Below are 27,010 nucleotides of genomic sequence, written 5' to 3'. Positions count from 1 at the left end.
TGCATATTTAACTTTATAAGAATCCACTAAACTGTTTGTCCCTAGTAACATGAGAGATTCAGTTGCCACACATCATTACTAACACTTTGTATTGTCATTATTTTTAACATTAGCCATTCTTATGGTTGTGTTACAGTATCTCCTTATGGTTTTATTTACATTTCCTTGATGATTAATGATGTTGAGCATATTTTCAACTGCTCATTAGTTTTTTGTATATCTTTTGCCAAGTGTTCAGTTTTTTGTCTATTATTAATTGGGCTGTTTGTCTTACTGAGTTATAAGACTTTTTATATTCTGGGGATGCAAGTCCTCAGATATATTGTATATCTATATTGGTATCTATCTAATATATTCTCTCAGTCTGTGGCTTGCCTAATTTTCTGAACAATTTCTTTAGAAAAACATAAGATTTTTTAATTTTGATGAAGTCCAATTTATCCATTTTTTTCTTTTATGATTATACTTTTTCTGTACTGAGAAATTTTATCCATCCCAAGGCTGTGAAGATTTTCTCCTCTGCTTTCTTATAGAATTTTTATAGTTTTATCTTTTACATTTAAGTCTGTGCTCTACTTGGCATTAATTTTAGAGTGTGTCACAAGGTAAAGGTTGAGGTTCATTTTTTATCTATATGAACATTTGTTGAAAAGACTATTCCTTTCTTATTAAATTACTTTGGCAACTTTGTTGAATATTAATTGACGTTATTTTATTGCCTGGAATTTTTTCTGAACTCATTTTTTTTCTTCCTGTTGGTCTATATGTCTGTCCTTATACCACACTGTCTTGATAAGCTTTATGGTAAAAATTAAAATCAAGTACTGTTAAGTCCTATCGCTTTCTTCTGTTTCAAAATTGTTTAATCTATTTCAGTTCTTTTGCATTTCAGTATACATTTTAGAATTAGCTTGTTAGTTTCTACAGAAAGGCCTTCTGGGATTTTGATTAGGATTGTACTGAATCTATAAGTCACTTTGAGAAGTGACATCTTAAAAATATTGAGTCTTCAAGCTGTAACATGGTATATTTCTCTACTTATCTAGACTTCTTGAAGTTTTCACAGCAAAAACCACAGGTCTTTCTACCATAGGTTTTGCATATATTTGTTAAATTTAACACTGAGTATTTCATGGTTTTAGATGTTATGTCTTGTAAATCTTTAAGCATTTAAGAATGTTTTCAGTTACTGATTGCTAATATCTAGAAACACAATTGATTTTTGTATATTAAGCTTGAAGTCTGTGACCTTTCTAAACTCATTACATATAACTTTTTTTGTAGCTTTCTTAGGATTTTCTATATAGATGTTCATGTCTGCTAATAGAGACAGTTTTACTTCTTCCTTTTCAATCTGAATGGCTTTTATTTATTTTTCTTGCCTTGTTGCATTAGTCAGAACTGCTAGTAAAATATTGACACAGTAAGAATGGGCATCCTCACTTTGTACCCAATTTTAGAGAGTAAGCACTGAGTTTTTCACCATTAAGTATATTGTTAGCTGTAGGTTTTTCAAAGATACCCTTTATCAGGTTGAAGGAGTTCCCTTTCATACCTAGTTTTTTGAGAGTTTTTATCTTGAATGATTGTTGAATTTTGTCAGATGCTTTTTTTTTTTCATTCCTTGAGAGTCATATTGTGTTACTCTTTTTCTGTTAATATGGTCGACTGCATTGATTCATTTTCAAATGTTAAAGCAGCCTTGCATTCCTTATATAACTCACTTGATCATGGTGTTTAGATTTGGTTTTTGGTTTTTGGCTTTTTCCTCCCCCCCTTTTAATGTCTTTGATTTTGGTATCAGAGTAGTGCTGGCTTTATAAAATGAGCTGGGAATTTTTCTTTCCTCTATTTTCTGAAACAGTCTGTAGAATCAGTGTCATTTCTACTCTAAACGTCTGTAGAATTCACCAGTGAAGCCATCTGGGCCTGGAGTTTTCTTTGTGGGAATGTTTTAAATAACAAGTTTAATTTCTTTGATAGATACAATGTGCGTTATTGTGATTTATAAGAAATATATATATTTGGTCATTCAGATGACCAAAATATATTTCTCAGAGATATTTGGTCTTCATCCATAGTTCCTGGCCCACAGCTCCAAAACCCTTGGAATTTCCTGAATAAGATCAATGGGAGCATCCTTTGTTATAATATTTGGTTTCTTGTCCTCAGTTCCTGAAAAACAAAAACAAAACCCCCCAAAAAACTGCTTCAGAGCCATAAAAGTTAAATGGTGTCTTGTTAACAAGACTTTAGTACCACAAGTGAGTTTATGTTAATGAAAGTGACTTTTGCAAAACACCTAAGGATGGAGGCTGGTTGCCAGGAGAACTAACCACAGATAGAATCAGAATCAGAAACCCTGATTCTGGGGAGGAGAGAGGGGATAGAGGTTGAATCAATCACCAATGGCAAATGAGTTAATCAATTATGCCTATGTAATGAAGCCTCTGTAGAAACCAAAAAAGGAGAGGGTTCTGAGAGCTTCTACATTAGGGAACCAGTATGCTCCCATGTGCCATTGTGCCAGACCATGAGCTCCACAAGGATGGAAGCTCCCTTTTTCAGACCTTGCCCTGTGTATCTCTTCATCTGGTTGTTGGTTTGTATCCTTTAATATTGTTTGTAATAAATCTGTGATCTAGTGAGTAAATGGGTTTTCCTGAGTTCTGTGGGCCATTCTAGCAAATTAACTGAACCCAAGGAGGGAGTCGTGGGAACCTCTGCTTTATAGCCAATTGATCAGAAGTACTGGTAATAAGCTGGGCTTGTGACTGGCCTCTGAAATGGAGGGCAGTTTTGTGGGACTGAGCCCTTTACTTGTGGAATCTGATTCTATGTCCCCTAGTAGTGTCAGAGTTGAGACACCAGGAGGGTGTCTGAGAACTGATTGTGTGGGGAACAATATGCACACTGGAATTGGGTCCAGGAACCCTTTCAAAAGGCTACTCAGATTTCCTGTTGCTGTTGTGCTTTATTTTTTTCCCCCCTGAGGGAATTTGTCCATATCCTCTAAGTTGTTGAATGTATGGATATAAAATTGTTCATCATATTCCCTTATCCTTTTTTTAAAAAATAAATTTACTTATTTATTTTTAGGGTCTTCATTGCTGCGCGCAGGCTTTCTCTAGTTGCAGTGAGCGGGGTGGGCGGGGGGGATACTCTTCATTGTGCGCGGGCTTCTCACTGCAGTGGCTTCTCTTGTTGCGGAGCACGGGCTCTAGGCACGGGCTTCAGTAGTTGTGGAACACAGGCTCATTAGTTGTGGCTCACGGACTCAGTGTTGTAGCTCGTGGGCTCTAGAGCGCAGGCTCAGTAGTTGTGCACAGGCTTAGTTGCTCCATTTCTATCTTCCTAAGATTGTAGTTTAGATCATTGTGAGATGGGATTATATATGAGCAAGATTGGCCATGAGTTGATAACTGTTAAATGTGGGTGGTGGGTACGTGGAGCATTATTTCATTATACTATTTTTAAATTTATGTATATATTTGACATATTATATAACTTTAAAAATTACATAAAGCAAATAAACCTAACTCCATAGTAAATTTTTTTCACATTTATATGCCTATTGACATTTATTTTTTACCTGATAGTTTCTGTTTTGTGAATTGGTAAGCTACTTTTAGGATGGCTCCACTGAATTCCTCAATAATTAGAACAATATACCTTTCAGTGGTTCTTCATATTTGTGGGGAGGGAAGAAAAGTGACATGAATCTTGGTGCTATAAACTCTTGAAGAAATCGAGATATTTCACAAACAATGGGGAAAAGAATGAGCAGTAAGTCAATGTTTATGGAAAAGCAAATTGCTACATATTTAATAACAGTAGTATGGTATCAACAGTTATCCATCCCATGATAGTTCCTACAAAGACAAATTTGGTTAACCAAAATATCTGAAGCAATAATGATAAAATTTTAACATTCATTTAGTGTAGTTGATGGGTAACAGATATTTTTGTTGTGTTGTATACAAATTTCTTGTGTTCTCCACCTTCCTCCTTACAAAAAAAGATATTTTCTATTACATTGCCTTTTAAGTATAATCGTCTTAATGTACCTATGTATAGGTGTTAAGATAAAAATATATGCACAATGCTCTACATATCTTCTTTAGGAGTAGACTTGTGCATATCACATAGCTTCTTCCATACTTTTTTTTTTAATGTTTTGTATTGTTTTGTCTTGCCTTGTTTTTTTTGTTGTTGTTCTTGTTCTGGAGCTTTTTGTTGGAGACCCAAACTGGTATGGCACATTTGTAACTTTTTTTGCTTAAGGGTAACATTGATTTTTAGTCAAATACATAAATGTACCCATTTCTGTTGACTCATTTGGTGTCAGTAACTTCACATGCTAGTGATGGGCTGATGTGTGTTTCTCATTCCCACTCAGTCATCCATATCTACCCACCAAAATAATAATAACAACCGTGAAGATACATTTTATGCTGCTTTTGTGCTCAAAGAGTTAGAAAGAGTGGTTTTTGTTTCTTTGCCTTGCTTTAAAAATAAACTTCTGTCTATAAACATGGGTGGATTTTCATTCTGTTTTATTCCCATTTGCTGGGGATTGATTGATAGAAGAGTAGAGAAATACAGATTGCTTAGGCATAGAGAAGGGTAGGAAAGGGATCTTATAATTTATTCTAATACAAATATAGGTACCTCATTTTTTTTGAGTGAACGGGTTTCAGGAACTTTGCTTTGCTTCTGTAAAACCATTGTATTGGATTGCTCGACCTGATTGTGTCCTGAACTTGAAACTTTGACCACACCTTTCCATTTAATGTCATTTTAAAATGATAGTCAGTAACTGTAAGGCATAACCAATGGTTGCCTTGATTAATATTAGCTAAAGTTCTAGATCATACCCATATATTGTCCTACTGGTATCAAGGAATGAAGGACTATTTAAAACAGTTCTGCTATAGCACTAGAGCAAGTTAATATTTTCTAGATCTTCAAGTGTTATAGTGATAAGCCTGGACTCTTTCTATTTATCTTGAACAGTCTTATTTGCAGTGTCAAAGGAATTGCTGTATATGCTGCAACAGAAATAATACAATGTTGTGTGATGGGATAAGAAATAAAATTGTACGTCAGATTAAATAGAGAGCAGCTACCAGAGTCAGATATACCTTACAAATATTCACTGAGAAGCAAGACAATTTAGTTTTTCCAGGGCTTAAATCCCATCTAGCTATATAACCCTGGGTAAATGATACATTCTCTGTGCCCCATTTTTCTCATCTGTAAAGTGAAAATAACACCTACCTCATGGAGTTGCTATGAGATATAAATGAGTTAGTTTAAATGTTGATTTCCATACGTTCTCTGTTATGGTAGCATAATGGTAGAGTCCATTCTTTATTTGTCTTGTAATCTAACAACTATGTGCTGTGCAGGGAATGTATATAGTAAATGTAGTTGAATGAAGATAAGAGTGAGATCTAATATGAAAAATACATATCCAATATTCTGTTTTGGAATAAAGTCAACTTCCACTGTAATGTAGTTGTAATTCATTGCTATTTTTTTGATTTATTTGAAAGTGTTTTTTTAGTGTTTCAGAAACTTCTTTTCAGTAGATAAGCAGAATAGCTGTTATAAACATATGTACTTAGTATCTCACTTCTTTCCCTTCTTTTTTTTTTTTTTTTTTTTTGGTGTGGTGGTGGTGGAAATAGTGCCTCAGTGTGTTTGGAGAATAAATGTGGATATCCCTGAAGAAGCTAATCAGAATCTTTCATTCAGTGCTACTGAGCGATGGTGGGAACAGACAGATTTGACCAAACTAATCATATCAAACAATAAACTTCAGTCACTTACTGATGACCTCCGACTCCTTCCTGCACTGACTGTTCTTGATGTAAGTTGACTGATTATAAATATGGATCTTCGTCTGAAGAGACTCTAAAGCTAAATTTAGGCTTTGAGAAACAGAAGACCCATGTTCAATCGGTAGAGTGCAAGGAAGAATAACAAATTACTGTGTTCGGCATAGCATAATGGTTAAGAGTGCAGAGTCAGAACATCAGGCTTCAAATTTTGACTCTGCCACTTGATAGCTGTGTGATCTCGGGAAAGTTACCTCTTTGTGCTTCAGTTTCCACATTTATAAACCGAGACTAGTACTACTACCTGTTTTTAAAAATTGTTCTTTGAATTAAATGAGTTAATGCTTACAGACAGAATTGGTATTTAACAAGTGGTTGCTGCTGCTCGTCTTTTTTTTTTTTTTTTGCTATTATTTTTATCATCATTATTATTCTAGGTGTTAAAGCAAGTATTTAATATTGTTTTGTTTTTGTTTTTTTGTTTTGTTTTTTTTGGGTTTTTTTTTTTTTTTGGTAACTTATCTCCAAGACTGACTTAAATTATTGGGCTTAAGTTTTTGTGTGTTTATTCAGGGACTATGTTTTTAATACCTAGTTGCCATGTCATGAGTAGTTTATTTCATAATCCACAAACTTCTGATATACTTTACTTAGGATCATCAAAAATCTTCCATTTCATGTCTGAAAAAGTTGGATGTAGTCAGATTTCTAGAGAAGTTTTTATTTTCTTCATTTGTAAAATGAATGGATTGGCATAAGTGTTCTCTTAAAGGTTCCTTGTACTTTGAAAGCAATATGATTCTGTAAGAACATGAAAGAAGTCTCCCTCCTCATTTATTTTTTGGAAATGTTGACATAAATCATACCATCAGAGGGCTGTTAGTTTCTGACCCTGTCATCTCTCATTTGAGATTGAAGTTCCACTCAATGAGGTGAAGTTTTTCTTTTTAACTGTAGTATTTTAAAATTGATCTCTTATCACTTCATGATTTATGAGCAGCAGTTTGGTCAAACTCCTTTTTCTCTTCTGTACTCAAAACAAATTACCAATAGCCCAGCTATGCTCTTGAGCTAGAATAACGAGACTGTCATCAGAGAATATTGTACAATAGCAAAGCTCATGGTTAATTATAAGACTAAGATATTGACTGTGTCTTTTAATAACTTTTAGATACATGATAATCAGCTGACATCCCTTCCTTCTGCTATAAGAGAGTTAGAAAATCTTCAGAAACTTAATGTCAGGTAAAATTTAAACTTATTTCAGTATTGCTAGTATAAGGGTGTAAATCTAACATTCTTTAAAATTTTTTCAAACATTTTTTCTAACATGTAAAAAATGTTTTGTATTATCTCAGAAAGTGATTAAGCAGAATAATAATTTTAAGTTTTAATTCTCAGATTATTTTATTTTTTGTTTTAGAATTGCCTGCATGTTTTCTGGTTTTACAAATTTAAGGCCAGTTGATTTTTTTAAAAATACTTTTTATTTTTATGAAATAATTTTTAGTGGTTATAATGAGGAAAATTTCATGTTTTCGATATTAGTAGTTTTTAAACTTTTCTGAGGACTCCTGGGATTCCATGGGTATGCGTCTGGTACTCACTGATAGGTACATGGGAAGCCAGGTGGCTAAGGCCCTAGCTAACTCTGTTTGCCCTTCAGTACACACTCAGACTTTCAAGAAAAATAACTGCCTTATATGTTATATATACACAGGGGAAAATGGATTAGGGAAGATTTAATTTAGGAGAAAAAAATGAAAAAGTTTAAGTGTTCAAAATGTAGTTTGAAAAGCTGGGGCTTATAAAATAGATATAAATCTATCTATCACAGCATGATAAAGTTGCAGTTTTCTGGAGTTAACTGGTTTGAGGGAGAACAGTTCCTCAAATAACAGTCCTTATTTGGTGAAAAATAAGACTGGAGTTGCATATTGCATTCATCTGGACATGCCAGGCCCTCAAACAGAAATAGCTATTTTTGTCTTGAGTGCTACGTTGAAACCTAATCCCCATGTAAAATGGGACTTCATTGTAGTGTATGTATGTGCACATCTTTGTCAAAATTCTAAAACTCATATGCAGTGTAAAAATTATAGCTCAATGTATTTATTTATATGTAAAATCAAGTTGATTAAAAGGAACCAATCAAAAGCTCACAAATTATATGTTTGGTTAAAAATCTTTATTTCTTTGAAACTCTCAATTTGATTACTTTAGATTACTGTCATTTTAATGGGTGTGTACTTTTAGGATGTAAAGTTTGTAAGTACTTAAAATTAGTAACCTTACTTCATTTTTTTTAATGAGCCCAGGTAGTCGATTAGCAAAAATGCCTTTATAAATATTTATTGTATTGTCACCAAATTGTTCAGCATTTGTTTTATCAATCAATAGCCATAACAAGCTGAAAATACTCCCTGAAGAAATTACAAATCTAAGAAACCTGAAGGGCCTATATCTCCAGCATAATGAACTAACTTGCATACCAAGGGGATTTGAACAACTTTCCAACTTAGAAGATTTAGTAAGTTTTGATTTTGCAATATTTATATAATTTGGGGCTGGTGGGATTTTTCATTAGGCTGAAAAATTGGATGTATGATGAAATCATGGGTACATGGGCAGCTGATTGTATGACTAGATTATCAGAAACTGTGAATTACAATTAGAGTGCTAAATTAGTAATTGTAAATTTGATTTTCTTATGAAGGAAATCACCTTAGATTTTAATTTAGGAATAGAGTTTGGGAAAGGAGCCATTGAGGATGACTTTGTTATTCAGAGGCTTTTATGGCTTAGCAAAATAGAGGAAAAGTGTTTTTAGCGTATACCAATTCCCTTTTTTATCTCCATTTTCATTTCCTCCTCTGTAGCCCTTATGGCCCTTTTGTCCTCTGAGTGTCCAGATAATGCCTTCAGGGCCTGCTTTTTCTACCCTATTTTTCAAAATGGCCATATTTCCTGGTAAAAATTTTTATTCTATCTGTTTCACATCTTAAATAGAGATAACCATAGAGCAATGCAAGTATTATTTTAGTCATATTGTTAAGAATAATACAAACAATAGGCACTTTGCTATACATATAGCATATTACTATATTTGCTATACATATAGTATATTACATATTACTTTGCTGTGTATAAAGCAAAGTAGATAGTTTTATCCCCATTACAGATAAGAAACTAAGACTTGTAAAAAAAAAAAAGTAACTCATCCAAAGTCATATATCTAATTAAGGAATTTAGGAATTTAACATAAAGTAATCTGACTTCAAAGTGTATCCTTTTTTTGTTCCCCCACTTTACCACAGAAGAAGTAAGACTCTACTGTAAGATATCCTATCTGAAAGACTTCAGCTGTATTAGATCAGATGTTCTAATATAAATCTCTACTCCACATAGTTATTTCATGTTACATTCTTGTTCTAGTCACAATTACATGTTTTGAAAAACTCATTAGTCATTTTAGCCTTAAAGTTTATTTTTTATTCAAGGAAAAATTGCTTCTTTTACTTATTTTTTCTTGATATTTCACCCATCTGCTCTAGTGTTTGAAATCAAAATACATATTCTCTTCAACCATTTCTTCAGTAGCTCTTTGTTTTTCAACCTGATCAGATTGGAAATAGGTTTGGAAAGTAAAAGGCATAGGTAGGTGAAATGAGTGGTAAAGAAAGGAGCCATCAGATTTCCTTATAAAATCTACTGGTAAAAGATAGCAATTGATTTAAAAAGAAAAAAAAAAAGAGCCTAGTAGAAAGCTTAAAGGAAACCTAATAAACTTTCCTTATGGGTTCCCAGATAGTCATTGCATAACGAAAGGATGTTGCAGCTGAGAACTGTGTTCTTAAGGACTCATTATCAAATAAATCATAAATGTGAGCAACAATATATTAAAACATTAAAAGTATAAGATCTATAATAATTTAAGCTAGTAATATTTCTTAAAGTTATATAAAAACTGCTTAACACAATGGTACTAAATAAATATTGAAGAAATGACTTAGCATAAATAATGATTAATTTATATGCACTGTACTTATTTTGTATCTAATTTAGTCATTAACTGCAGTAATTGAATATTTATTAGCAATTCTGTTGTTTTGGGTTCTTTAAAACTTAAGAATTTGTGAATCTTTATCAGAAACTTTTTTTATTTTTAACTTTTGATATTGGAATAATTTTAGATTTACAGAAAAGTTGCAAAGATAGTACAGAGAGATCCCATATACCCTTCACCCACCTTAATGGGCGAACTTTTTTTTTTTTTTTCTTGCGGTATGTGGGCCTCTCACTGCTGTGGCCTCTCCCATTGTGGAGCACAGGCTCCGGACGCGCAGGCTCAGCAGCCATGGCCCACAGGCCCAGCGGACTCTCAACTACTGCGCCACCAGGGAAGCCCTAATGGGTGAACATTTTACATAACTATGGGATATTTGTAAAAACTAAGAAATTAATGTTGGTACAATATTACAAACTAAACTACAGATTTTATAATATTTTCCCAGTTTTTCCACTAATGTCCTTTTTTTTTTGTTCCAGGATCCAATCCAGAATACTACATTGCATTTAGTGTCAGTAACTTTTGATATTACTAAATATTTATTTATTAGTAATCTGTTGATTCTTAGACCTTAGAGTATTTGAGTTATATATTATTATACTGATGTTGTAGATTATGATAATATGTTATTTTATGTTATTATAATAACAGTATGTTTTAAAAAATACACTGATCTAGCATTTTTCCTTTTTCTATCTTAATTTATTTGGAGTTACAGTTGTTTAATGTTAGACTAAATCATAGTCTTCAGAGAACAGTTCCTTTAAGTCATTTTTTTCTTATTTATTGTTGCCACTTGCCTTACCTAACAGTTTAATGATAACTGGTGTAGTACTTATATCTGATTTGAATGTCGTTAGAAGAATACCTGATTCATAACATTGTCTTTTAAAGGGACTTTCAAAAAAATATTCTGTCATAAAAGACAAAACAGAAACAAAGACTTAAAGCAACATCAAGGTATAGAGATTAATTAGGCAAGCTTGAATGAGTGAAAACTAGAGAGTAGAGTAGACTTCTGTACTTAGTTAAAGCAGACTTGCTGAGGTCAGCAGAACCAAGAGGGAATATTTTTTTTCCTCCCAAATTAAAATGGCCATTTTTTTTCAGCTTACTTTTTTTTCTTCCAAGAATTTTTCTTTCTTGCAAAGATGTTTTTCATTTAACCATACAGTTTGCCTGATTTATTATAGGTACTCAACAAATATTGGATGAAAAAATAGATTTTTTTTGAAAGCATGATAGCATGGTAAAGCATGACTTAATATTAACAGAAACCTTTGTGTAAAATAGTTTTGAAGTCAGAATTCATTTTAATTCCTCTCTGCTACATTATTAGGCACATAGTAGGCCCACAGAGTATATTGAGGTAATGAATAATGATCTGTGAAATTGTCAGTGAATGAGAGTTACAAAACATATCATCTGTAAATAGTTTTTTTAATGTTGCAATGCCCTCAAAATTCTAAAATTCCCCTTAGGGATCCTTTCTTTTTTTATTTACTTGTTCATTCATTCATTTTGTCTTTCTCTTTTTAAAGGATCTTTCGAACAATCGTCTTACAACTGTTCCTGCTAGTTTTGCTTCTCTATCCAGCCTGCTACAACTCAATCTTTCCAGTAATCAACTGAAGAGTTTGCCTGCAGAAATAAGTGGAATGAAAAGTAAATCTTCTCTATTTAAAAAAATTAAAAAATTTGAAATTGGTGCAACTTACATTTAAAAAAATAAATTTTTATATAGTTAGTTACAGAGAAGTAAAATAATAGATTTTATGGTGGTAAATGCAAACAGTAACAACTAGTCAGATTTTCTCCAGGCCATTGTAGTCTAGCAAGTTTGTAAAGAATTACCACCAGGGGACTTCCCTGATGGTCCAGTGGGTAAGACTCCATGCTCCCAATGCAGGGGGCCCGGGTTCAATCCCTGGTCGGGGACCTAGATCCCGCATGCATGCCACAACTAAGAGTTTACATGCCGCAACTAAGAAGTCCGCATGCTGCAACTAAGAGTCCGCATGCCACAACTAAGATCTTGTGTGCCACAACTAAGACTTGGCGCAGCCTAAATAAATAAATAATAAAACAAAACAATAAAAAAAAGAATTACTGCCAAAACAATACTTTGGCATATCAAGCAGAGAAAAAGAAAATAAGATTATAAATTGTGGTAATATTGTATACCTGAGAAATTGATTAAGGTTTTGAGCTATTCTATCTCTTCATTCATTTATTCAACATTTACTAAGAGGTCATTCCCCTTTCCTAGGTGATGCCACCTATGATACACGGTTATGTTATAGCTGTATCCTCCTTGAGGTCCATAAGTAATAATGTCAAGAGATAGTATAGTTTTACCCAAATTGTCAGTTCTTTTAAAAAAAAAAGTTAAAATTTAGTGGTTCCATTAAAGTTTACCATTGAACCATTATATTTGGCGTATTGTAGAACTAATATTAAGGGATTAAAAAAAACTGAAGGTACATTTCAGTACCTTTTAAGTAAGTATACTTAATCATGTTAGAATTCTTGATTTAGAGTCCAAAATCTTTATAGTGACTTTTTTTTTTTTGTCTAAAGGCAAACTATTATTATTTCTTAGTTGATGACCACACTGTGTCAGCTATAGACCTTACTACTCTTTTTTGCTAATCATATATGAGCCTTTTCATTTTTTTAAACCTCCCTTTTGTGGAGGAAGTCATAGATGTGATTTTGTACCGTTGATTACAGATTATTTTGCAGTGAATTTGTACAATTGTGCTGTTTGACTTAAAAAATTAATGTATAATTGACTAACAATATTATATTATCTCAGGTGTATAAGATAGTGATATTTTTATACATTACAAAATGATCACTGCTGTTTTACTTTAGATTAATGGTTATTTGTAATTTATAACAGGAATGCATAAATTAAATCTGCCATAAATTCAATTGACATTTCAGGGGAGCCTTTAGTTGTGATACCAGTAGTTGACTCTGCTTGCCTTTGCCATTTTCAATAAAGGTATCAGAAAGTAGAGCTAAACATAAAATATGATACCTGGAGTGCGTATGTAAGCATTTTTTTTTCACAAATTGAGTAGAAATGTTGAGAGAGAGGAGCAAATATTGAAGTCAATAGAAAAATACTTTGAACTTACAGCAGTTTTTTTAATATACTATATAATTATGCTCAGATGCTTTCTTTCCTTCAGCCATGACAATGATACTTTTAAGCTATCACCAGTAGGACATTTAGTTATTATTTCACTATTCATGATGAGATTCCAAGAACAGTATCTAACATTTGCATGGCTCTTTGTAACTCAGAATACTTTTAAATATATTATTTTGCTGCCACAATAGTTCTACAAGTTAGTAGGGATGCATATTATTTACATTTTAAAGATTCAGAAACCTAGTCTTAGAAATTATGTAGTAAATTGTAGAGCCAGCGTTTGCATCTTCTTACTCCGTCCCCATTGCTCTTTTTTTTTTTACTTTTACTATTTATATTTTTTAATTTATTTTTTTATTGAAGTATCATTGATTTACAATGTTGTGTTAATTTCTGCTGTACAGCAAAGTGATTCAGTTATACATATATAAACAATCTTTTTTTTTTTTAAATAGATCTTTACTGGAGTATAATTGCTTCACAATACTGTGTTAGTTTCTGTTGTACACCAAAGTGAATCAGCCATATGCATACATATGTCCCCATATCCCCTCCTTCTTGAGCCTCCCTCCCATCCTCCCTATTCCACCCCTCTAGGTCATCGCAAAGCACCAAGCTGATCTCCCTGTGCCATGCTACTGCTTCCCACCAGCTAACTATTTTACATTTGGTAGTGTATATAAGTCGATGCTACTCTCACTTCGCCCCAGCTTCCCCCTCCCACCCTGTGTCCTCAAGTCCATTCTATGTCTACATCTTTATTCCTGCCCTGCAACTAGGTTCATCAGTACCAATTTTTTTTTTTTAGATTCCATATATATGCGTTAGCATACGGTATTTGTTTTCATCGTTCTGTCTTACTTCACTCTCTAGGACAGACTCTAGGTCCATCCACCTCACTTTCTTCTGTGTACTGCTTCTATTCTCAACCAGTGCTCTTAGATGCAAACACTTGTGAAAGCTAGTTTCTAAATTTAAAACAAACTTGCTTTATAGAATTTATTGGATCTAGGGTAGATCAGACTGTGACATTTTTCTCAGTGATCTAGCCAAATAATACATAAATTATCATATTATAAGTTGAAAGTAGTACTATTAAATTTGCTTTGGAAAGCAGTTAACTTCTTTAAACAATGAAAGAAGTAGTCTAAGGCAGTACATCAATTCAGTGTTGAATTATGTTAAAATTGACAGGCTCAAAGTACAGGAAAAAAAGTTGTAAAATGCATATTGCCTATTCAAACTATAGGGTTGAGAATATATAGTGGAAAATATATGGTGGCCATTGTAAGTGGAAGAATTTGTAATATGGATTAGGGAGAAAACTGCTTATTAAAGTCTTAAGAGAAAGAAGACCTTTACTTTTTTTCCATTTTTGTTTTCTGTTCTGCCTTTTAAGAAAGATCCAGGAGGTGAGAGAGATGCTGCAAGTGAGAACATTCTTCTTGAGCTATCTATACCTTCTTATCAAGAGTGTTAGCTAAGTTGTTAGTGAAAGAATGTAACTTAAAAAAAATTAGAAGAAGAAAGGAAGGAAAGAAGACAGGGAGAGAGGCAGTATGAGTAGATGAAAGAATAAGAGGGAATACATAGAAATCCAAGGGTTTTTGACAGAACATCAATTGCCTATTTTAAATACAGATGTGTCTAAGCTACTACTGGCCAGAGTTACTTGACATTCTTTCATACGAGTAGTATGCTTGTATGTTTACTTTAAGCTTTTTTTTTTAAAGATGTATAATTACTGAGAGAACTAATCTCATAGTATATAGTTTATATATTTTAGTGTACTTTAAAGGAGTACTAGAGTACTTTGTTTTTTAAATCTTTACAAAGATGACCTGCACTACTATTAAACATTGATTTTAATATCATTGTTTCTCTTTAATTATAACTAAATATAAAACATTTTTAGTTTACATTTGTGTAATTCAATGGTATTCTAGGATTCTTGATTATTATAGCAGTATAGACTATCACAGGTTTGTAAGTCCTCATGATTATGTACACATTATTTGAATGTATATACAATTATAAACCAGTATTTTTTCTCTATTAAAATATCTTTGTATTTCACTAAATATATATTACAGGATTAAAGCATTTGGATTGTAATTCAAATCTCTTGGAAACTATACCTTCTGAATTGGCTAGCATGGAATCACTAGAATTGCTTTATTTGCGGAGGAATAAATTACGTTTTCTACCGGAATTTCCTTCTTGTAAATTATTAAAGGTACTATTTAGTTGATTATTAAATAACTATACATTTTCTGAAAGTTAATCCTGAAAATAAAATTTTAAATGTATTTTACATTGAGAATATGTATTAGTTATGTTATTTTTTCCTATATTCCTATTTTTCAGAATTTTAATGACTAAATATATTAATGGTATTGTTAATAATAGATTTTTTTTAAAAAAGCAGTAATCAATTTTAAAAATAAGAATTTGTCCATTTCATATGGAGAGTAGTTTATAACTGGAGAAGTAGTAGATGATGAGGCTAACAAAGTAAGTTGGGACCATAGTGCAGGAAACCTGGAATACCAGGAATGAATATGTATCTAATTCTATAAGTTGCCAACTCATGTTTACCTCATCATAAAGTCTGTTTAAAATTAATTACTTTTTTTGGTATTAAGTGTATAGCATTAACATTGTATTTAAATTTGCTATGCTTTGCTTTTCTGTATGTATACTTTTATGCATTAGTGTTGAGTTTGTTTTGTTTTTTGTTTGTTTTTCTGAACATAGTTGCTTTACAACGTTGTGTTCCTTTTTGCTGTACAGCGAAGTGAGTCAGCTATATGTTTGTATATATCTACTCCCTCTTGGACCTCTCTTCCAGCCCCCCCACCCCTTCACACCCATCTAGGTCATCACAGAGCACCGAGCTGAGCTCCCTGTGCTATACAGCAGGTTCCCACTAGCTATCAGTTTTACACATGGTACTGTGTATATGTCAATACTAATCTCCCAATTTGTCCCCCCATCCCCCTCTGTCCACACATCCATTTTCTATGTCTGTGTCTCTATTCCTGCCCTGCAAATAGGTTCATCTCTACCATTTTTCTAGATTCCACACATATGCGTTAATATACAATACTTGTTTTTTTCTTCCTGACTGACTTCACTCTGTATGACAGACTCTACATCCATCAACATGTCTACAAATGACCCAATTTCATTCTTTTTTATGGCTGAGTAATAATTCCATTGTATATATGTACCACATCTTCTTTATCCATTCATCTGTTGATGGACATTTAGGTTGCCTCCATGTCCTGGCTATTGTAAATAGTGCTGCAATGAATATTGGGGTACATGTGTCTTTTTGAATTATGGTTTTCTCAGGGTATGTGCGCAGTAGTGGGATTGCTGGGTCATATAGTAGTTCAATTTTTAGTTTTTTAAGGAATCTCCATACTGTTCTGCATAGTGGCTGTATCAATTTACATTCCCACCAACAGTGCAAGAGGGTTCCTCCTTCACCACACCCTCTCCAGCGTTTATTGTTTGTAGATTTTTTTTGATGATCGCCATTCTGACCCGTGTGAGATGATACCTCATTGTAGTTTTGATTTGCATTTCTCTAATAATTAGTGATGTTGAGCATCTTTTCATGTGCCTCTTGGCCATCTATCTGTACGTCTTCTTTGGAGAAACGTCTATTTAGGTCTTCCGCCCATTTTTTGATTGGTTTGTTTGTTTTTTTAATATTGAGCTGCATGAGCTGTTTGTATATTTTGGAGATTAATCCTTTGTCAGTTGCTTTGTTTGCAAATACTTTCTTTCTGAAGGTTGTCTTTTCATCTTATTTATGGTTTCCTTTGCTGTGCAAAAGCTTTTAAGTTTAACATCATACACAAAAATAAATAAAATGAATTAAAGACCTAAATGTAAGACTGAACACTATAAAACTCTTGGAGGAAAAAATAGGCAAAACACTCCTTGACATAAATCACAAAAAGATCTTTTTTGACCCACCCCCTAGAGTAATGAAAATAAAAACAAAAATAAACATATGGGACCTAATTAAACTTAAAAGCTTTCGCACAGCAAAGAAAGCCATAAACGAGTTACTTTTAAACAGAATGGTGACAATGATATAAATAACTGAAAAAATTATCATTTAATAAGATTAATTATCTATCTGATAATCTTAGACTCTGCTAGTGAGAAATCAGTATATATAATAATCACTAATAAAAATGTTGAGTAACAAACCTTTATTATAATATAAATAACTTTTTTAACTTGTACTGATTTGTTTTAAAACTTTAATTTTTTATCAGTATAGTTCTTGGATTTGTGTTTTTATTAATTCTGTAAATGTAACTACTAAATCATTTCTCTGCTTTGGTTTTATAAACTTTGAACTTTCTTCCAGATTAAACCTTTAATTAATTTTTAAATTACTAGGAAATTCTTGAAAATTTTCCTTTTTGTCATTTTTCTTTAACTGTAAGATTGCTTAAATATAATTAAAAATTTAAGCATCTTAGTAATTAGATAATTTTCCATGTATTTTTCAATGATTTGAAATCAAGATTTCAATTTTATTTTCATTATCTAGTATAAAGTTGAGTACAGAAATATACATGATTGATCTTTGCTTTTGTAGGAATTACATGTAGGTGAAAACCAGATTGAAGTATTAGGGGCAGGACACCTTAAGCATCTGAATTCTATCCTTGTGCTAGACCTGCGAGATAACAAGTTAAAATCCGTTCCAGATGAAATTACACTCCTGCAATCTTTGGAAAGGCTTGACCTAAGCAACAATGATATTAGTAGGTAAGTTTAAAGATGGAATGAATAAGAAATCATTTCTGTATTTGGTTGTAATTCATAAGTTATAAAAGCATGTAGAGATCTCTTTTATAAATCAAATTCAATAACTGTTTATTGAGTAGGTATCATGTGTAGACCTACAAAGATTTTGTTCTTGGCAGCAAGCTTAATATGCTAATAGAATCAGTTACTCCAACTCAGTAGGACACAAACTCTACGAATAACTCCTAGATCAGTGCCTGGGTACATAGAAGCTGCCTGATAAATATTTGTTGAATTTGTTAAATGACGTAAAGCCATGGGAGAGATACGAAATACTTTGGGGGTTTAAAGGAGATACAGGAATCACAATTTATTGAGAAGACTCAGGCAGACTTTGTGGAAGAAGTAAAATTTTTAGATGATATTATAGAACTGGGACCAGGGTGAAGCAAGTTAATTGCCTAGAGCACAAAATTTAAATGTACGCACAGGATCATGCCTCATTATAGTCCTATCATGTGATCTTTGAAGGATGACCACTATTTTCCAATGCATGTGTAAGGTGGTCAGAATGACTCATTTGGCAGGAGGAAACTGCACAAAAAAAGCTCTGAAAGTTTAGAAAATGAATTGTAGGTACATATAGAGAGAACAGCAAGGAATCGAGTTGAGATGGTAGGGTGCACGAAAGGAGATTGTGAGAATTTAGTTCTTGAAAGATAAGTTGAGGCCATGTGAAAGAGTTCCTTAAAATGCCTGTGAAGAGCCAGTTTTCGTTAATTAAGAGGTGGGGAGATTAACAACAAAACCAACTTGATTGTAATCTCATTAAAAAATAAATTGGTGATAGTGGGTCAGATACTTTGGATAGGAGTGGTTTTGTAGACGGGAATTCTAAAAAATTCTATTAATCTAATAATGATCACTAAGGAGCACTTGCTATATCCAATTTACTGAGTTGACATCTTTGTAGATTTCTCTCTTATGTAATAAGGACCTAAACTGTAGTGATAATGGGAATGGAAAGAAGAGGAAAGATGTGAAAGGTGTGATGAGTTAGAATAAGTAGTATTTAGCAATTGATGGTGTTGGAGCTGTAGAGGAAGAGGGTAGTGAGCAAAGAATCATAAGGAGTTATAAAACCATGATATTTAGAGATGGAATTATTTTACAGATACATAAAAAAAAGACTCAGACTCACCTAAGATTGTATGCCAGTTAGGTGTCTGAAGTTTTATGTTTGGATGTCAGAAACATGGTTTGCTCTTCACAGAAGGAGAAAGGTTAAGCAAGGTAGACTTTCTTCTATGTGTATATTTCAATAACTTTTTAAAAATCAAAATTGTTTTCACAGTGTACATATGGCATATGGTACATCTTTTATTTTATTTATTTATTGTTTCTGGCTGCGTTGGGTCTTCGTTTCTGTGTGCGGGCTTCTCTCTAGTTGCGGCGAGTGGGGGCTACTGTTCGTTGCAGTGCGCGGGCTTCTCGTTGTGGTGGTGTCTCTTGTTGTGGAGCATGGGCTCTAGGTGTGCGGGCTTCAATAATTGTGGCTCGCAGGTTCTAGAGTGCAGGCTCAGTAGTTGTGGCGTGTAGGCTTAGTTGCTCCATGGCATGTGCATGTGGGATCTTCCTGGACCAGGGCTAAAACCCATGTCCCCTGCATTGGCAGGCGGATTCTTAACCACCGTGCCACCAGGGAAGCCCCATATGGTACATCTTGACCATAGATTTGAATGCTTGGACAGTGACCATTCTTTCCACTCACTTCTATTTATGACAGAATTAATAAGTGACCTGGATATTCCTAAAAGTACTTATAACTAATGAATGAAATAATCGCTTGCCTCATAAATACTGACATATACATTTTCCCCCATAACAGTCTTATTTTGGCTACTACATGAAAGCAGCAGAAAGCAAATATTTAAAAAAAAATGATGACAAATAATATTAAATAAATAAAGTAATGGGTAAAAATATTTCTGATATATCTGTTTCTCTTTCTCCAGAGCTCTGGATATAAAGTGTGTGTATATCACAGGGCCTAGAACATAATGAAACTAATAAGTATTTTCCTTCCTTTCATCTGATCTCATACTTCCTAGATATTAGACCATTCTATGCATTTTTTGCCCCTCCAGAATCTCCTCTAACTAAAATATTGATTCCTTTCAATGCTACCAGAGTAATTTTTATAAAGTACAAATTATCAGGTTGTTATTTTCCTTCCCTTCATCTGATCTTATACTTCCTAGATATTAGACCATTCTATGCATTTTTTGCCCCTCCAGAGTCTCCTCTAACTAAAATATTGATTCCTTGCAATGCTACCAGAGTAATTTTTATAAAGTACAAATTATCAGGTTGTTCTTCTACTAAAAAACTTTGATGATTCTCCATTCTTATAGCACTGTTTCCCAAATATGGTTATGTATCAGACCACATGAGAAGCTTTAAGAAAAAATGCAGATACTGAGGCAACAATGAATCAGAATCTTTAACAATGGAACCTTAGAATTGTTTTGAGTTTTATTTTTAAAAATTCCTAGGAGATTTTGATGCGTCTGGTTTTCCATCCAGCAGTTGGGAATCACTGTCTTGCAAGATAACATTCAGAACTTTTAGTGTAACAGCCAAGTACATCTCAGAGTCAGACTTCATTCAGTCTCTCTTTGTCATCTTTCACTCCCACAGGTATCCTACTCTGACAACACTGAACTGCAAATGTACTGACTTTTTCATTTTCTTTACCTTAGAATGCCCTTTTCCTGCCTGACTGCCTGATGGAATTCCATTCTTTTTAAGCCCAAATCCAGGCTTTGCTACTCCCTTCTCCCTCTACCCCCCTTGCTAATTTCTACTTCTGTACTCTCAGAGCAACTTTACTTGTTTAACACTTGTCTTATTACATATATATTAAAAAAATATTCATTTGTTGACATATAATCTGCATACAATAAAATCTACCAATTAAAATATACAATTTGATGATTTTTGACAAATGTATGTAATTGTATAACCATTGTTACAGTCATGAAGAACATTTCTGTTTCCCTAACTTCTCCTCCTACCCTTTGCAGTCAATCCCCTGTTCATATCCCCAACCCCTAGCAACCAGTGATGTGCTCTGTCACTGTAGTTTTGCCTTTTTAAAAATTTCATATAAATGAAATCACAGCATATAGTTTTTGTGTCTTTTTTCTTGTGGTATAAAGCTTTTGTGATTCATTCATGTGTATCAATAGTTTATTCATTTTTATTCATTTTTATTGCTGAGTGTTATTTCATTATACAGATATACCACAATTTATTCATCTCTTCACTAGTTAGTTGATGGATATTTGAATTACTTTCAATTTTCTGACTATTGTGAATATTCATGTAAGTCTTTGGTTGGACATTATTTTCATTTTTCCTGGGTAAATATGTAGGAGTGGGATTGCTTAGTTGTATAGTGAGTGTATATTTAACTTTAAAAAACTCCACTTTCTAGAGTGGCTGTGCTATTTTATATGCTCACCAGCAACATAAGATAATTCCTATATTTTGGTTAGCGATACATGTGTCCTTTTCCTTTGTTCAACTAAAAATTTTTTAAGGGAACGTTCTTGATATCCCTACACCAGTGCCTAGTATATTATAGATGCTTAACAGATTTTGAGATTTAATATTTATGTGTATAAACTGGTTATCTTTTTGTGTACCAAAGATAAAAATTACTTTCTTTACTGAATGAAAATATGAATTATGCAATTGAAAATTATTTTTTCTCATTTTTTTTTCAATTAGGAAATATTTTGTTTGCTTACATTTACTTTTTAGCACTGGATACAATTTAGCAAATGTTTTATAGCTCACATTCTTTTTTTAGTAATCACAATATGATAGTATCGAAACAAATTTCTCTTTTTTTTTTTTTTTTTAAACAAGTTTGGCCTCTATTTTGAGAGGAAATATTTTAGGCCTAAGTTACTTAGGCTTTCTTTGACACTATTTTATGGTGTATAGTTTGTCATATGTTAGTTTTATAATCTACTACTTGGTTGAATTATACTTACCCTTAATGTCTTTCTTGAAATCAATTTAATCTTTTGTAGTCTGCCCTGTTCATTGGGAGAACTTCATTTGAAATTCCTGGCACTAGAAGGAAATCCTTTGAGAACGATTCGAAGAGAAATTATAAATGTAAGCATATTTAGAATTCAGTGCTGCGGTTTTTTTTGTTTGTTTGTTTGTTTTGGTTTTTTTTGCGGTACGCGGGCCTCTCACTGTTGTGACCTCTCCCGTTGCGGAGCACAGACTCTGGACGCGCAGGCTCAGCGGCCATGGCTCACGGGCCCAGCCGCTCCACGGCATGTGGAATCTTCCCGGACCGGGGCACGAACCCGTGTCCCCTGCCTCAGCAGGCAGACTCTCAACCACTGTGCCATCAGGGAAGCCCTCAGTGCTGGTTTTTAAATTTGATATTGAAACATACACATTGATCTATAAAACTGCAATGTATGTCTTGGTGAATATGTCTTTCTCCCCACATTTTCAGAAAGGAACCCAAGAAGTCTTAAAATATCTACGAAGCAAGATTAAAGGTACTTTTCTATTTTCTCCCATATTTTGAAGGATAACATGAAAAGTGGTAAAGAGTTAATAGTATATAAATTTACATGTATTTTTGGTATAAATATTTAGAGAGAATGGTCCCTGGCAGGTGTGGCTCTAATTCTGAATCCACTAGGCCATAAATATGCTGAAATTATTTAAAAAATCATTAAATTCACAATAATACTGTTCTATCCTTAATCTCTTTGAGTTGTGTTATACTGTATCAGTTAGAAAATATAAAAAAAAGATTCTGTAAGCACCTAATGCTTTACCTTTGAAAAAAGCGCAAAACTTGACTATTATGGTATAATATAAGGGTTCTATTGACTGGGAAGTATATTAACAGGCATTTGAATATATGGTCCATTCATAGTTTTGGTAAGTTCTGACAAAAATAAAGACAAAACACATTTTTTAGGAATGCTAATTTAGCACAAACATGCACCAAAAGAAAAATTACCATAAATTTAATTTTTAATGTTTCACTAAAATTGTGATTTATTCCAGTTTTTATTTCATGTATGTTATTGTAGCACACACTACATGTAGAACATTAAGAAAAAAATTTTTGTGCCAGTGTAATGCTGCATAACAAACCACTCCGAAACTTAGTGGCTAAATAAAGTAGCTATTAATTTAGCTCACAACTCTTGGTTATGCACAGTCTAGTCTAGCACCATATTGTCAGTCAGTGATGTTAAATAAATAAGATAATTGTATACTTAAGTAATTTATATTTTCCACTTTGCTCTTCAAATAAATTGACATAATTTTCTAAGACTCTCATTTTCTGACAATCAGATAATGTCCTTTTCTCTCCAGATATACTTTCTCCTCAAGCAAGATTGATTATTCTGATATAAATCAGAAGTCATGTCAGAATAATCAAAAAAATTTTTAAAGCCTTTTTTTTAGACTAGTTTAAGGTTTACAACAAAATTGAGAGGAAGTTACAGAGATTTCCCACATGTCCTCTGCCTGCACACATATACCCTCCCTCAATATCAGCAACACTCACTAGAATAGTACATTTTTTACAAAGGATGGAACCTACGTTGACACATCATAATCACCCCAAGTGCATAGGTACCTTAGGGTTCGCTCTTGGTGTTGTACATTCTATGGGTTTGGACAAATGTATAATGCCATATATTCATCATTGTAATATACAAAGTATTTTCACTGCTGTAAAAATCCTCTGTGATCTGCCTATTCATCCTCCCTCCCCCACACAATCCCTGCCATCCCTGACAACCACTGATCTTTTTCTTGTCTCTGTATTTATGTCTTTTCCAGAATGTCAAATAATTGGAATCATACAGTCTGTAACCTTTTCAGATTGGCTTCTTTCACTTAGTAATATGCATTTAAGCTTCCCTCACGTCTTTTTAAGGCTTAATAGCTTATTTCCTTTTAACACTGAATGATATTTCACTGTCTGTATGTACCACAGTTTATCTACTCACCCACCTACTGCAAGACGTCACGGTTGCTTCGAAGTTTTGACAGTTATGAATAAAGCTGCTATTTTTTGCATATGGATGTCCCATTGTTTCAGCATCATTGTGAAAAAGACTATCTTTGCCTTTGTATATTCCATTGTATTACCTTTGCTCCTTTGTCAAAGATCAGCTGACTACATTTATGGGGGTCTCTTTATGGATTGTCTATTCTGTTCATTGATCTGTTTGTTCTTTTGCCATATCACACTGTCTTGATTACTATCTTTAAGTTGGATAGCATCAGTCTTCCAATTTTGTTCTTCTCTTCCAATACTATGTTGCCTGTTCTGGCTCTTTTGCCTCTCCATATAAACCTTAGAATCAATTTGTTGATACTGACAAAATAACTTGCTGGGATTTTGATTGGAATTACATTGAATATATAGATCAAATAGGGAAGAACTGACATCTTGACAGTATTGGATCTTTCCATCCATGAATATGGGATATCTCTCCATTTATTTAGATCTTCTTTGATTTCATTCATCAAAGTTTTGTAGTTTTCCTCATATAGTTCTTATTCACATTTATTAGATTTATACCTGAGTATTTCAGTTTTGGATGCCAATGTAAATGGTACTATGTTTTTAATTTCAAACTCTACTTGTTTATTGTTGATATAGAGGAAAACAATTTACTTTTATATATTAACCTTATATCCTGCAGCCTTACTATAGTATAATCACTTATTAGTTCCAGGGGGTTATTTTTGGATTTTCTAAGAAGATGATTGTGCCATCTGTGAACAAAGACAGTTTTATGTCCCCCTTCCCAGTTTGTGTACCTTTTATCTCTTTTCTTGTCTTATTGCATTAGCAAGAACTTCCTCCAGTGCAGTGCTGAAGAGGAGTGAGTGGAGAGAGGGCACATCCTTGCCTTGTACCTGATCTTAGGGGGAAAGCTTTAAGTTTCTCAACATTAATTATGACAGCTGTAGGGCTGTTATAGTCTTTATTAAGTTGACAAAGTTCTCTTGTTTCTGTTTTACTGAGTTTTTATCATAAATGCCTGTTGGATTTTATCAAACACATTTTATACATCTATTGATATGACCATGTAATTTTTCTGTTTTAGCCTGTTGATACGAAGGATTACATTAGTTGATTTTTGAATGCTGAACTAGCCTTGCATACCTGGGTTAAATCCCAGTTGTTTATGGTGTATAATTCTTTTTATACTTTTTTAGATTTGATTTGCAAGTATTTTGTTGAGGATTTTTACATGTATGTTCATGAGAGATTTTGCTTTCTAGTTTTATTTTCTTGCAATTTCTTTGTCTGGTTTTGGTATTAGGGTAGTACTGGCCTCATGGAATGAGTTAGGAAGTATTCTCTCTGCTTCATTCCTTGGAAAAAGATTGTAGAGTATTGGTATAATTTCTTCCTTAAATGTTTGGTAGAATTCACCAGTCATACTGTCTGGGCCTGGTGCTTTCTGTTTCGGAAGGTTATTAATTATTGATTCAATTTCTTTAATAGATAATAGGCCTATTCAGATTGTCTGGTTTTTCTTGTGTGAGTTTTGGAAGATTGTGTATTTCTAGGAATTCACCCATTTCATCTAGGTTATCAAAATTGTGGACATAGAATTGTTCTTAGTATTCTTTCATTATCCTTTTTTGTGTGCATGGAACCTGCAGTGATGCCTTCTCTTTCATTTCTGATATTAGTCATTTGTGTCCTCTCTCCTTTTTTCTTAGCCTGGCATAGAGGCATACTAATTTTATTGATCTTTTCAAATAACTAGCTTTTGGTCTTATTGATTTTTCTCTATTGATCTCCTGTTTTCAATTTCATCAATTTCTACTCTAGTTCTTCTTATTTCTTTTCTTCTTGATTTGGATTTAATTATCTCTTCTTTTTCTAATTTCCTAAAGTAGAAACTTCGATTGGCGATTTTAGATCTTTCTTTTTTTCTAGTATATGCATTGAATGCTGTGAGTTTCCCTCTAAACACTGCTTTCAGTGCAAACAACAGATTTCAATAAGTTGTGTTTTTATTTTTATGTAGTTAAAAATATTGTAGAATTTCTCTTTAGATTTATTTTTTGAGCTATGTGTTATTTAGAAATGTGTTGTTTAATAATCACATATTTTGAGAATTTCCAGTTATCTTTCTGTTATTGATTTCTAGTTTAATTTCATTGTCCTCTGAGAGTAGACATTGATTGCTGTACTTTAAAAAGGTATGTTTTATGGCATTATAAGGTACAAGGTCGATTAAATATATTAGGATATATACTAAGCTGTTGTATTGTACATGACTTCTTCTCATATGCCATTGGTCAGAACTTATATTGCAGCCACTCATGTAAGGGGAGCTGGGAAATACAGCTTTTTTTTTTTTTAAAATAAGAAGCAGCTTTATTGTCATGTAATTCACATGCCATACAATTCTTCCATTAGAATTGTACAACTACATGTTTTTTGCTATATTAACAGGTAAGTACAACCATTGCCATAGTCAATTTTAAACATTTTCATCACCTCAGAAAGAATTGCAGTACCTTTTGGCTATTATGGATAATGCAGTGATAAACATTTATTTACAAGTTTCAGTGTGAACGTGTCTTCATTTCTCTTGCATATACATCTAGGAGTGGAATTGCTGGGTCGTATGGTAATTTTATATTAAGTCATTTGAGAACTGCCAGACTGTTTTTCACAAAGCAGCTGCACCAGTTTACATTCTCATTAGTATTGTATTAGGGTTCCGATTCTTCCACATCCTCACTAACACTTGTTTTCTGACTTTCTGATTCTAGCCATTCTAGTGGGTATGAAGTGGTATCTCATTGTAGATTTGATTTGCATTTCCCTGATGAATAATAATGTTGAACATTATGTGCTTATTAGCCATTTGTACATCTTTGGAGAAATACATTGCCCAATTGAGATACATTGCCCAATTTTTAATTATTTTTATTATTGAGATGTAATAATTCTTTATGTAGTCTAGATATAAGTCTCTTGTCAGATATATGATGTGCAGATATTTTCCAGGCTTCTGTGGGTTTGTCTTTTCATTTTCTTGATAGGGTCCTTTGAAA

The 27,010-nt window shown here is 33.0% G+C and overlaps 1 protein-coding gene across 2 annotated transcripts in view; it reads left to right on the top strand.

Moving 5' to 3' along the window:
* Positions 1 to 27,010, top strand: part of LRRC40 (leucine rich repeat containing 40) — a gene marked incomplete at both ends in the record, with an annotated part of 50,527 nt that overhangs the window by 8,529 nt on the left and 14,988 nt on the right. The window contains 8 exons of one of the 2 annotated variants that reach the window (XM_079727454.1): positions 5,694 to 5,875; positions 7,015 to 7,088; positions 8,244 to 8,373; positions 11,454 to 11,577; positions 15,169 to 15,311; positions 17,703 to 17,875; positions 21,958 to 22,045; positions 22,401 to 22,446. In XM_079727454.1, the coding sequence (XP_079583580.1) occupies positions 5,694 to 5,875; positions 7,015 to 7,088; positions 8,244 to 8,373; positions 11,454 to 11,577; positions 15,169 to 15,311; positions 17,703 to 17,875; positions 21,958 to 22,045; positions 22,401 to 22,446 (960 nt within the window). The remainder of the gene's footprint in view (positions 1 to 5,693; positions 5,876 to 7,014; positions 7,089 to 8,243; positions 8,374 to 11,453; positions 11,578 to 15,168; positions 15,312 to 17,702; positions 17,876 to 21,957; positions 22,046 to 22,400; positions 22,447 to 27,010) is intronic. The other variant, XM_079727453.1, reaches the window with a different exon arrangement.

Source organism: Hyperoodon ampullatus (assembly GCF_949752795.1).
Source record: "Hyperoodon ampullatus genome assembly, chromosome: 2".
NCBI classification, from domain to species: domain Eukaryota; kingdom Metazoa; phylum Chordata; class Mammalia; order Artiodactyla; family Ziphiidae; genus Hyperoodon; species Hyperoodon ampullatus.
This window is presented reverse-complemented; position numbering and strand designations above follow the sequence as displayed.